General features: G+C 32.8%; 1 protein-coding gene across 1 annotated transcript; it reads left to right on the top strand.

The window, feature by feature from the left end:
- The first annotated feature begins 545 nt into the window (after positions 1-545).
- Adk2 (Adenosine kinase 2) lies at positions 546-12,585 on the top strand. Its single transcript, XM_074184666.1, has 4 exons — positions 546-823; positions 941-1,427; positions 6,074-6,244; positions 12,145-12,585. The coding sequence occupies exons 1-4, from the start codon at positions 792-794 to the stop codon at positions 12,517-12,519; spliced, it is 1,065 nt and encodes a 354-aa protein (XP_074040767.1). The 5' UTR covers positions 546-791; the 3' UTR covers positions 12,520-12,585.
- The last annotated feature ends 1,610 nt before the right edge of the window (positions 12,586-14,195 follow it).

The raw sequence follows: 14,195 nt of genomic DNA, 5'->3' as shown, positions 1-14,195 counted from the left end.
GACGTAAACTGAGTTAACTTCATTTCCTTCAACTTGGTTAGTGAGTCGAGAATAGTTTGCAGTTCTAGTGTTTGGGAAAAGTGGTTGTTTGTTTCAAATTGAAATGAACATAAATCGGTGCTCCTACTTTACGTATATCTCAAAATATGGATTCTGAATTTGGATACGATAATTCATTGAAGTTTAAATATATTTTTTTTCTTGTGAAAAGGTTCTCGACATATATATTCTCGTACATTAAGGTCAATCAATCAAAGTGCGCGCAATCCCATTGTTTTCAAAATTTCGCCTTTTAAAAAAATGCTTTCATATACCTATAATGATTTATCATAAAATCCCGATATCGTAGGTGGAGGTATTTTATCAGATTATTAAACACCCAGATCATTTGCTTAGCAATATTTCGAAACTTATAGATTGGCATACAATTCAGCAGATTCAACTTTGGTCCCCTGGGATATAACATATAACCCTATGGGAAATATAATTTTCCTTTTATGTCATATTAGTCATATTTGTATCCCATCTTAGTTAACCGCCAACGTAGTAATAGCCACATTTTGAAAATGTTTCTTCTTGATCTATAATAATTATAAAGATTGTTTATAATTTTTATCTATGTTTAATTACTGTTATCGTATTGACATAAAAAATGAATATTTAAATTATTGGAATTGCCTAAGTGACTTCGATTGTGACCTTACATCTCCTAAAATAATTTTTCCAAGAGAACACGTGCGATTTTTATGTTTCTGTTCTTGATTCAAACTTGAATTTTACAGAGAATTGATATGGCTTTTATGGATGGAGTGTTTGTCTGGCAGTATGTTATTATTTTTTATCATTGGTAAAAAAAAAGAATAGGGTTATTTGAAGATTTTGATACTATATACAAATTCTACTTTTCAATTTTTATGAATGCATAACTTCTTTATTTCAGCCAAAATTTATTGGTAGGGGTTGGAAATCCTTTGCTGGATATGTCAGCAGTGGTTAGCAAAGAATTTTTGGCTAAATATGGTTTGAAAGAGAATGATGCTATTTTGGCAGACAAAAACCATATGAGTTTATACACAGATTTGGTACATGAATACCAAGTTACTTATACAGCAGGTGGAAGTGTACAAAATACATTGAGGGTAGCTCAGTGGTTAATCGGCGAACCATTTGTTACTACTTACTTTGGATGTGTTGGTATGGACAAGTACTCAAGGATTTTATTTGAAAAGGCAACAGACGATGGAGTTAATGTGCGGTACCAGCAATGTGATAAGGGTGAACCCACAGGAACTTGTGCTGTTCTTATTACAGATCATAATAGATCTTTATGTGCAAATTTGGGTTGTGCTAATAATTTTACAATAGATCACATAAGGACACGAGATAATAAATATCTGATAGACTCGGCCAAATACTATTATATATCGGTAAGTATTCATTGTCAAGAAATATAAAAATTTACATTTGTCAAAATACCAAATACTTAAATGAATTCTCTAGCTACTTGACATTGAATGAATTATAAGAGATTGACACAAGAGCTGGATTTTGTAGTTGTAATTTTGATACTGGTGTGACCATTCCCATTGTTTTTTTATATTTTTTGTTTCTCTTCTAGTTGCTATTTTGCAAGTATTAAACTACAAAGCAGTTTAAGGGGAGGGAAAGCTAAAACTCAAGTTTCGAATCTTGTATTATGTTCTCAAACTCCCAGAATCCATTTCTGATGTCTGTTTATTGAAAAACAGGTAGGGAAGGGTTTGAACTTGAATTTTTCCATAATTTTTTTTCTCATCTTCAACTATATTGCCTTTTCCTTCTTCATCGTATGCAGAAGAGTCAAAAATCATGTTCATTGTCGTCCTCTAAGTTTTCATTTTATTCTTCAGAAAAATCTATAATATCTTCATCCAAGTCTCTGTTATCTTCATCTTTAGCCAAACTTTGGTTTCGAAGTCACCTCAACATTCAGAGTCTTAATATTTTACTTCAAACTTCAAGAATTGAACGTTTTATTACCCCAGTTATGAAATTTTGCGTGCCTACTGAAAGGTAAAGTAAACACAAGAACTTAGAATAAAAAACAAAAATTTAAATGATAACTTGTTTTGCTACTTAATTTGTTGGGTTCAATTAACTTTTTGAAGGAATAACTAACAATTTGACTTTTTTTATTGTGTTGTGTGGAAATATTCTATACAGGGTGTCTCATAAATTATGCTCCAAACTGATGAATAGTTTGTAAAACATGGGGTCCGATTAATCACCATTTTTGAGTAATTTATATTTTTGTGATTTCAATGAAAAAACCCTGTTTTTATGTTCATGAAAATGTCATAGTTTTTCAGAAAATTGAGTCCCTAATTCACCGTATTTTCTTCTTTAAACATTGCAACAAAGATATCTTCTTTCGTAAAAAATACTACATTTTGTAAATTTATGGATGTAGCTATTACTACGTGGTAGGAAATCATAATGAAGAAAAGAGATATGAAATTTTCTATGGTTTTTACCACTTTTATTTGTAACTAATGTTACTACAATTTTGTCCTATACGGACATTTTTAAACTTATACATTAAACTAAAAATGATTGATTACATTAGCCCTTATATAACACCACTGTAGGTAATAACAGAGGTACTTAGCTTAATTGCGTACCTGAATTTTGTTTATCTGTGACAATGTGGATACACCAATTTGAAAACCAGTGAGTAAACCACATCAATTTGATCATTTAACAAGTTGCACCTGTAATTTTTATGTTTATGAATTTCGAAGGATTCCAAATGATCGAGTTTGCAACCCTGACCTATTCAAAAGTGTAATGAAATACAGGGTGTTTCCCTGTACTTTGATTAATTTCACCAAGGCTAGACTGCATGAAACCTTCGTCTAAGAGAAAGATTGTTAAGTAGTTATTTGATCTCTGTTAGAGTATTGGTTCATGTGATGTTTCTTCCCTGCTTGGGGCTTCATTCACGACATGGAGCTGTTACTAGTTAACCTACTTTCTCTTAGACATGCAGTTGAGCAGCGTTGAAATTATTCAAGTTCCAGGCACTTTGATGTGTGGTTGGATGTTACCTGCAATGATAAGAGGTAATACCTCGAAACCGGTCTGTAGGTGATCTACTCGACTGATTTCAGCATTGTCCTGCTGCTGGATGAACGAGAAACATCTGTAAGACTGACCTCTATGAGGTATATCGCCTAAAATGTCTGTCGGATATAATTCAATATCCAGCGTAATATTAGCTGGGAAATTAGTTGTTTTCCGGCTGGCATTCACTGGAACCTACTGCGTAGGTGAGTTGGTAGGGAGGAATGTTTCGTTTTGATCTCCGAATGTGGAGAAACAAGTATAGACAACAAATTCTATATGTTTTCATGTATACAGTGTGTCCAAGATAAGGATCCTAAGCATGGGAATCTCAGTACCTGTTGGAGATACAGCTTAGGTTAAATTAGGAAAAAGTTGTGTTCTTTAAAGCTTATTTACATGCCGTTTAGAAACTTGAAGAAGAATTTTCATCCCCTGCTGAGATATTTGGGAAAAACGAGAATTTGACAATATCAATTTTATTTTTTTCTGACTTCATTTGAAAAGATATCAAAAAACGAATAACACTTTTTCATTGGCACTTTTAAGGTACTACACGATGGTATTTTTAGATTTTATATCCGAAGTTTCGTTTTCAAGAAACCATCATCAACTTTATTTTTTTATATGACCCGAAACAAAAGTACACCCTGTATCTGATTCCATTTTTTATTACGAATTCAACGATGTATCACATGCCATTGTTTTCTTTTTAGTTTAAAGGAAAATTACATTTTTTCTATTTTAAAAAAAATCTTTAAGTAGGCGTTGCAAACAAATGCTTTGACGTAAATACCTGTCACCGAGCCTGTCAAATATTATTTAATTACACGATAAAATAGTAATTGTCGTTGTTGTTAGCCTGTTTGTCGAGTTGTTGTTTTTAGAGTTATTGTTACTGTTGTCGTTATTATTGTTTATTGTTGAATAGATAATATTGTGTTATTATCGTCGAATATGCCAGGTGAGCATTATAGCCATGAAGAAAAGTTTGACATGCTAACGTGCTACATTTTGTGCCACAAAAATACTGTAAATACAGCAGCAATGTATCTTAATACATATCCAGAAAGAAAGCAGCCATGTAAGTCCATTTTCTCAGAGCTGGCTCGAAATTTAAAAGAATATGGTTCATTTAAAAAGCCTGTTTTATCTCGAAAAAAGGAATCTTCAGAAGAAGCCTAAAATAATGTTTTACAAGCAGTTGTTGAGAACCCTGAAATATCAACTAGGCAAATCGAAAATAATGTAGGAGTAGCCAAATCCACAGCTCAATTTATTTTGCGTAAAAATAGATATCACCCCTATAAATTTAGGATTTGCCAAGGACTTAAACCAGGGCATTTCGAACGGCGCCGAAATTTTTGCGAATGGTATACACGCGCGTGTGAAGAAGATTATAATTTCCCTTCAAAAATAATATGGTCCGACGAAAGTATGGTCACTAATAATGGTATCTTCAACCGCCGCAATACGCATTACTGGGCTCAGCAACATCCGCGTGTTAAGAAAATATCAAGACATCAAGAACGTTTTGGGTTTAATATGTGGTGTGCAATTTTAGAAACTAAAATACTAGGTCCGTTTTTTTACTATAATTCTTTGACCGCCGAACGATACCATCATTTATTGCAAAACTATGTAGAAGACTGTTTAGATAATGTACCTCTGGCACAGGTCAATAACTGTTGGTTTCAACAAGACGGTGCTCCTGCACATAATTCTAGACAAGTTCGAGAGTATCTTTCGCAGCGATTTCCTGGAAGGTGGATTGGAACCTTTAGTGAAGTGTCTTGGCCAGCGCGATCCCCTGACTTAACTCCTCTGGACTTCTTCATATGGGGTTTTGTTAAAAACCGGGTTTACCAACATTCTTTTGAAACTGAACAGCAGTTACGAGAATGTGTAACTGTCGCATTTAACAGTATTACACCAGAGATGTTACGTGATGTTTTAAGTTCTACAGTTAGAAGATCATACTTATGTTTGGAAAATAACGGAAACCTGTTTGAACACCTCCTTTGAATTAAATAAAAAATGCGTTAATTTCTTTGTTGTTTTCATAACTTTAAAAAAATCATTATTAACCTACTTAAAAATACATTTTAAAAATAGAAAAAATGCAATTTTCCTTAAACTAAAAAGAAAACAATGGCATGTGTTACATCGTTGAATTCGTAATAAAAAATGGAATCAGATACAGGGTGTACTTTTTTTTCGGGCTATTTAAAAAAATAAAGTTGATGATGGTTTTTTGAAAACGAAACGTCGGATATAAAAACTAAAAATACCATCGTGTAGTACCTTGAAAGTGCCAATGAAAAAGTGTTATTCGTTTTTTGATATCTTTTCAAATGAAGTCAGAAAAAAATAAAATTGATATTGTCAAATTCTCGTTTTTCCCAAATATCTCAGCAGGCCATGAAAATTCTTCAAGTTTCTAAACGGCATGTAAATAAGCTTTAAAGAACACAACTTTTTCCTAATTTAACCTAAGCTGTATCTCCAACAGGTACTGAGATTCCCATGCTTAGGATCCTTATCTTGGACACACTGTATATGAGATTTAATAAAAAAGTGTCATCGGGTAAACTTATGGATCATAAAGAACATGGAATTCTTGTGAACAAGTAAAAACACTGAATACTAAAAGCTGCAATTAGTTAGTCAACATATATAAAACAAGAAAACAAGTAAAACAAAGGGTTCTGGCACATTTGTATGAAGGAGAATCGAGTTTGAAATCCTTGGCAATAAAAAAAAATAAGTTAATTAAAAGGTATCCACATAAAATTCTTCCAAAGTATAATACGGATGACTACACAGCAAGAAGTAAACCACCTTTTTAAAGTATTAACTAAGTGTTAATTTCTCTTATGAAATCTTCAGATCTCAATCTATTAGAATGTGGGCTTTTATTAGAATTGGAAACGTTTTCTACATTTAGTAAAACAGTAATATTTTGTTTTAGGGTTTTTTCCTAACAGTAAATCCCCCTACACAAATGGAAATAGCCAAAATTGCCTCAGAAAATGATCGAGTCTTCATGATGAATCTAAGTGCTCCTTTCATTTGCCAACATTACACTAGTGCCCTAATGCAAGCTATGCCTTATATTGACATTCTTTTTGGAAATGAGTCGGTAAGTAAAATAAAGAATTAACTATTCCGACAGCTTGTCTATAGAACATATTAATAATAATAAAAACATTTATTTGGTAAGTAGGATACATTCCTAATATACAATAACAAAATTATAACTAACAAATAATTGATTAATATTCCAAAAATAATGACTTATCATCTTATTAGTAATACCTTCAGTTACATTTGTTGTAAATATGATTCAGTAGATCAGTTTTAAACCTTTTTAAAGGTGAAGCTGATTTAATTGAATGAGGCAATTTGTTGTACGTATCAAAACCTTCGACATATACTGAGTTCATACTGATTTTGGTATTAGTTCTGGGCGCCAGTTGTTACGGGGGCAATTCCAATATGAACCTTCATCTACAATGAGATGAAAATGATTCTATAAATATCTGACATTATGCTGCATTATTGTTTCTTGACCAAAACCAGCCTGCTCACTCAGTGGTGTGGGCGTGGGAACTCAAAAGAAAAGAAATGTTATATAAAATAAAGGGGCACCACCCGTTTAATACGGTTTTGTGTCGCCAAGAAACTTACTTAAACGGGAAAGAAATATAATCGACAATTATAAATAACAACCGATCATAAATAATCAACACTTAATGTCCAATAAAAAGAATTGATTTACTAGATATCCCTTAACCAATACAAGTTGATAACTATGGTTGATAACTGAGAACATATCGTTCATATATGAATCTCCAAATATAGCTATACTTGGCTCACAAAATAAAACTATTATTATTATGACATAAGAAAATATGATCTCATATATTCAGGTGATAATAAAATGTTTATAATTAAGGAAGAGCCTGCACTGGTATTTCTTGGTTTTTGCAGTATCGTAGCAGCAATCCCAACGGTAGAAATTATAGATAAACAATGAAGAAATACTTGCTTACCGGACGTATCCTTCTTGCAATATTGTATAAAAAAAATAGACCAAATAGTCCTCACGAATACCGATCCTACGACAATACTTCGGATCTTAGCTTGGCGGGACTTGAGGACTTTTCCTATTTCACCCAGACAATCTATCGTCGAGCAATAAATCGAAAGTGATCTGTGGTACTTTTAAGGGAATGAAAAATCCAAAACTGGAACCCTAAAAATTATACCATTCGAATCTTAGCATATAACACAACAAGGGAGATGAATAGTTATTTTCAATGTTTGTTTTTGCCTTACCTCAATATTAGAGGGTTCATTTACTCAATAGTAGGTTTCCAAAAGAAAATGATAAGACACAAAATTTCGTTCAGTAGAGTTCAGTGCATAAATCCATAAAAGCAGAAGATTTCAGGATTGGTATCAATTGGAGCATCAAACTAATTCCTATATGATGATTTATATCTGCAATAATCCTCAAATCGACAAAACTTTATAACAATACCAAGTCGCTGATCTCCAGTACACTCACTTACTGACTGAATGTCCTATTTTCACTGTGCGCCGAGAATTCCAAAATTCGAGGGACGAATGATCAACAAACCTATTTGAAAAAAAACTTAATATTTGCTGGAAGGATTCGAGGAAACGAGAGACGACACTTGACCGTTTCTCTGTCTTTGTTGAATTCGCACCTTTCATTCGAAGGAATAGGGTAGGCGTAGCGCGGGCATAGATTGTATTCGATAGTTTGCACGGAGACCAATGAATAATATACCGGGAGATTTATAATTATATTTTTGAAAAAGAAATTATTGAATGATAGGGAAATTTCATTAACTTCAGTTACCAATGTTGGGAAATAAGTTGCTAGTTATTAGGAATTCAACTATAATAAGACTACTGGGAAAATGAACTGTAACAATATGTATGTTAATATTATGTTAAGTGTAATATTTGTGAATATCATAATTAAAACAAATAGATTTTTAAGATATGTTCCAGTTAAATCATTAACAATTTTATGCACAAATATCATTGTCTGGTATAAAAGTCTCTGGGATACCGAAAGCCAATTTAGGGTTGTTAACATTGTAATTATGGGAATATATCGGTTTCCTCTCAATATAATTCTCATTCCTCTATTTTGTAGTTTTTGTAGTTGTGCCTGTTTGTTCAAATTGAAAGAGTATAAAATCGAAATACAATAAGCAAAGTGTGGTTGTATAATTGTTTTATAGACTAATATCTTTGAAATTCTAGAGTTATAATATAGTTTTTTCGAAATTTTCTTATGCATGTATTGAAAATGTTCTTCAAATGTGAGATTGCAGTCCAGTTGAAACCCTAAGTATTTTACAGTATTATTCACTTTTATATTTTCATCATTAATAGAAATATTTATCTGGTTTATATTGATTTTTTCATATTTGTATTTTGAAGTGAGGATCATGGTAGTAGTTTTACTCACATTCAACTTCAATTCATGAATTTTAATATATTTGTCAACTTTTTGCAATATCACATGCATTTTCTGTACAGCAACATCCAGGCTTATACTATGGATACTATACTATGGAGAATGATGGTGTAGTTGTTTTCATAAAGTCAGAAATATACCTATCGCATAGTTTGATAGAGTTTAATGGTAGCAATTTATTGAAAATAAATGGGAAATTTGAAGAAAAAGAAATTATTATTAATGCATTTTACAGGTCACCAGCTACTAATGCTGAAATTTTTACAAATGAATTAGATAACATTTTGAACGAAGAAACTGAAAATGTTGACTATAGCCTCATTATTGGTGATGCAAACATTGACCTTCTGACAGATAATCAAGTTTCAAAATATTATCTGGATACTCTTGGTGAGCATGGTTTTCGTTCGGCAATCAATACTCCTACTCGGGAGCAAAGGGAATCGAGTACATGTCTGGATCACCTTTTTGTCAAAGCAAAAAATAATGACTTCGTTAAAATGTTACCCATAACAATTGCATCATCTATAACAGACCACTATACTATACTACTGCAAATCGTTCTGAGTGGCAAACCAAATACTTCTAACGAGCGTAAAAACAAATATCATGAGCAAATTCAGGAAAATAAATTAACACAAACAATTCAACTGATAAATTGGGATGAAATACTTTGTAGCCCAGATTTGAATTCTATGACAGACGCATTCATAACTACTCTACAAAACTGTATTAGAAATTGCACAAAATACACTAGGATAAAACATAAAAATATAAAAAGAAATAAGTGGATAACAAAACATTTGGTTGATTCCGTGAACGAAAAAAATAGATTGTAACGTGACACAAAAAACACCCGGAAAATGAAACATTGAAGAGGAAATTTTCAGAGTTCAAAAAGAAACTAGAAAAACAAATTAAAAAAGCTAAAAAAGATTATTATAAGAAAAGGATAAGTAATGAACAAAACGTATCAACGAAACTATGGAAAACTGTAAATGAAATGTTGAATATCCAGAAGAGTGAAGAAACAAACACCATTAGAGATCAAAACGGCAGGATGATAAACGAACCTTCTGAAATCGCAGAGAAATTCAATGATTTCTTCATTAATATCGGCAAAAACTTAGCAAAACGAATTGAGAAGCCCTTAAATTATGTAGAACATAAAAAAATTCATGAGAAAACAATTTTTTTGAATCCGACGGATGAACAGGAAATAAAAAATGTTATATATGAACTGAAAAATAAAAAGGCTCAGGGAATCGACGGTTTAAAGGCAGAAACATTAAAACTCATAGCAGACTATATAAAAAAACCATTAAATATTATAATTAATAAATCTCTGGAAACAGGTGAATTTCCCTCTGCCTTTAAGCTGTCGGTAGTCACGCCTATTTATAAAAGCGGAGATAAAACTGATATGAGTAACTATAGACCTATTTCCTTGATTTCAAACCTCGCCAAAATACTAGAAAACATTTTGAAAACTAGATTGAGCAAATTTATTAACAAATATGGATTACTTTCAACAACACAATACGGTTTTAGGGAGGGAAAATCTAGCCAGGACGCAATTCAGGTCTTAACTGGAGACATATACAATGCATTAGATAAAGGTATTCCATCAATAGCAGTATTTATAGATCTCACGAAGGCTTTCGATACTGTTGACCATTCCATTCTTCTACGAAAACTTGAGGACATAGGTATAAGAGGTTCATCATATGAATTATTAAAGAATTATCGACCGAGGGCAAATATTGAAATTCAAAGAGAAAACGAGTCGGAAAAAATCCATTACATGTGGAGTACCCCAAGGAACGGTACTGGGACCAATATTATTCACAATATACCTCAACGACCTACTATGTGCGGAAAAAAGTGGAAAAATCACAAGCTTTGCTGATGATACTGTCCTTTTTTATACAGACAACAACTGGTATGACCTGAAAAATAAAATTCAAACAGACCTCAATAAATTGAAAATGTGGTTCGACTATAACCTCTTATCAATAAATTTCGAAAAGACACACTACCTACCATTTAACTGTCAAGATGCATTTCTTCCTACGTTTGATATTACTCTAACAAAACGTGCAATAAAACCAAAAGAAAAAATTAAATATTTAGGAATCATCATAGATTCACATCTTCGGTGGGATCAGCATATTAGCTATCTATTGAAAAAATTGCGATGCATCTTATATAGATTCAAGTATGTGACGGAGTACTTGGACCAAGATCAGATAATCATTTTGTACAAAAGTCTTGTCGAACCGCACTTGAAATACGGCATTCTCGGATGGGGCGGGGTGTCAAGAACACACCTTGATGCATTGGAAGTATCCCAAAGAAGATTCTTGAAAATTATCCTGAATAAAAATAGTGGATACTCCAGTGATCAAGTATATAAAGAGACAAAAACGTTTGATCTGAGACAAATATACTTTGAACAGCTGAATATTGCAGTATTCCAAAAAAAAATTGACCTTCTCAATCTGGATCATACGTATCTTACCAGAGGAAGAAACAAATTTGTCCAACCGATAATGAGCAAGTCAGTAGGCCAGAAAAGTCATCAATTTTTGGGTCCAAGGGCTTTCAACACTCTTCCTGATGAAATAAAAATTCAACAATCAATATCAAAATTCAAAAGAGAGTTGAAAACATATGTATATCAGAGGAACCGGAAAGCGATCCACCAAATAATTGAAAAAATTGAAAAATAACATCTTACAGCAAAATTAGTACACAATTATATAGAATATTTTCTATGTACCCCGGTTTCATTCGTTCTGTTCGACTGTTGATTCTTTTGTAAAAGTTTCAGTTTGGATCTAATTACACCTTCTCCATCAAATTTGATTATTAAAAACATATTAATAGATATTTCAATACATTTTATTTCATGATTGAGATATTTCAATGTCATTGTGAAAATGTAATATTTCAATTATTATTATTATTTATGTGTTATTTATAATGTTATTATCTGTCATATTTATGTTATCACGCACAAGTCACTTCTGTGACTTTTGTGATATTGTCTGTTTGTTCAACTAAATTCTCTATCAAATGTATATAATGATATATCTGTGAATAAACATTATTATTATTATTATTATTATTATATCACTATGTTTGCTATGTCATTTACTTTGCAGGTTTGCTATGTCATTTACTTTTATTCTTGCTTCATTTCAATTCTCTACTATTAAATTGTTATTAATTATAATTAAATTAGATAAGATTAGTGTTAACAATCTGATATTTGTATAACTTATATTAAATGGGAGTTACCCGTGAATAAATAAATATTTTTTTTGGTGTATTTTGCGACTATACACTATCATAACAATTTATTTATTTATTTGTCGAATAGTTTTTTTTTTCATTTTGATAAGTTTTAAACACGTGTGTATATATGATGCCCTGTATAATCTTTGATTGATGAATAAATTCTATTACTATTTTAATAACGTTTCATGAATACTTACGTTTTGCTTTTTTTTTTATAGGAAGCCGAAGCATTTGCAGAATCTCAAAATTTCAATACTAAAGACATTCTAGAAATAGCTTTCAAAATCTGTAAACTTCCAAAACAAAACAAAAACAAACCTAGAATCGTCATCTTCACTCAAGGAGTGAAACCTGTTATTGTAGCTCGAGAAGAAAAAATAGAAGTATATCCTGTTAAAAAACTACCAAAGGAGAAAATAGTGGATACTAATGGAGCTGGCGATGCGTTTGTTGGAGGTTTTTTATCACAGTACATCCAAGAACTCAATTTGGAGACTTGCGTCAAATGTGGCATGTGGGCGGCATCACAAATAATACAACGTAGTGGGTGTACGTTTGAAGGAAAGCCTAGTTTCATCTACACTAACTATTAAATAATGTACTTACTAGGGTTTTTTTTTTAACGGGGGTATTAAAAATTGGTTCACTTTATTCTATAATACTTTTGTTTTCTTTTTCTTCTTCTTCTTCTTCTGGTTTTGGTTGAAATAATTTCAAATATATCACTGACAAAGGCAGCGATGTTGCAGGTTTGATAATAAAAAATGGTGGTATTCATTTATTTGCTTGTTCGGTATTAATGTGAAAATCCCAAGTTATAACGTTGTAAAATATACATGCATAAAAATATACTTCAATCCAAAAATAAATAATAATAATAATAATAAGATCACCTTACTTCTGCGGAGACACAGGGATAAGCCGATGCATGGGGTCTTCTTCAATAACATTGAAGACCTTGGCTTATCAAAGCGCCTGACGTTCGCTTTTCTCAGGTCGAGTGGGCTGAAGTCGGAAACTGAGGGGTTCATCATGGCTTGCCAGGATGGTGTCTTCAACACCTTAGTCTACCGCAGTCGCGTGATGGGTATAGAGGTTCCTGACACAAGGTGCAGGGCCTGCCGCGAGGCGCCCGAGACCCTAATGCACTTGCTATCAGCATGTCCAGCATATGCGGTCTCGGCCTATATCCATCGACATAACGCGGCCCTAAGAGTGCTATATTACCATCTACGGCACTCTTACGGTATTGACGAGACACCGGTGTTGCCCTACGCTCCGGGGGATATTGAATCCGTTGTGGGGAACGAGAAGTGCCGAATTTATTGGAACTATTCGTTCCCCACCCTCAGGCTCATACAAGCTAATAAGCCTGATGTAATCCTTCTCGACCACCAGACCAAAACGATATTTGTCGTGGAGTTTTCAGCTCCTGGCGAGACGAATATCGTCAGAAAAGAGGAGGAAAAACGGATAAAATATCGAGATTTTCTCTTCGAACTCCGCAGACTCTATCCAGATCACTCTGTCAAGATGGTCGTTCTGATTATTGGAGTCCTTGGTGGAATGATGTCTTCCCTACTCTCGAATCTCAAAATCATACCGGCTTGCCGCACTAAGGCAGAAATCTTATCCGCACAGATGCAGAAGGCTGTCATTCTTGGCTCACTGCGTTTGCTCAGGGCACATGATTCTCGGACCCAATGATCACTTACCCCACGGTGTGGGGAGTGGTCATTGGTTGATTATGCTGGCGCGCCCTCCCGAATGTATCGGGGCTTCGGGGGATAGGGCCTGACCAGCGCACACTACGGTGATAATAATAATACTTTATTTTCCGTGTAGACAATATACATTGTATAGGAATAGTCAATAAAAGAAATAAAAATAAAGATAAAAACAGAGTATAAGAAACATACAAGTTGAAACAACACCTTAAAACTAAAATAATACCCTACTTATCTAATCTAAAAAATTCATTCAATGAATAAAAACATTGTTCAATTAGAAAACTCTTTAAATTTTTCTTAAACATCACATAATTATGTTCTTCCCTTAAATGATCGGGCAGTTTGTCGAATATTTTTATTCCAATGTATTCTGGTGCAAATGAAGTTATTCTTAGTCTTGCATATGGCACATGAAATCTATTTTTTGTTCTAGTGTCATAGTGATGAACATTTTTATTCATTTTGAGATGTGTTTTGTTTTTGAATATGTAGCTGCATATTTCAAATATATAAACAGATGTGAGTGTTATGATGTGATA

The sequence above is a fragment of the Leptinotarsa decemlineata genome, unplaced genomic scaffold (assembly GCF_025532065.1).
Source record: "Leptinotarsa decemlineata unplaced genomic scaffold, Ldec_3_MD MMD2_tig00026358_RagTag_RagTag, whole genome shotgun sequence".
NCBI classification, from domain to species: Eukaryota; Metazoa; Arthropoda; class Insecta; order Coleoptera; family Chrysomelidae; genus Leptinotarsa; species Leptinotarsa decemlineata.
The sequence above is the reverse complement of the archived record's forward strand: the minus strand, read 5'-3'. Positions and strand labels throughout refer to the sequence as shown.

What these genes read in the sequence shown, in the direction of transcription:
- Adk2 (XM_074184666.1), top strand. Translation starts at nt 792, where the DNA reads ATGGCTTTTATGGATGGAGTGTTTGTCTGGCA. An exon ending in GATGGAGTGTTTGTCTGGCA is followed by an intron (nt 824 to 940) that starts GTATGTTATTAT and finishes TCTTTATTTCAG; the next exon opens with CCAAAATTTATTGGTAGGGG. An exon ending in CCAAATACTATTATATATCG is followed by an intron (nt 1,428 to 6,073) that starts GTAAGTATTCAT and finishes ATTTTGTTTTAG; the next exon opens with GGTTTTTTCCTAACAGTAAA.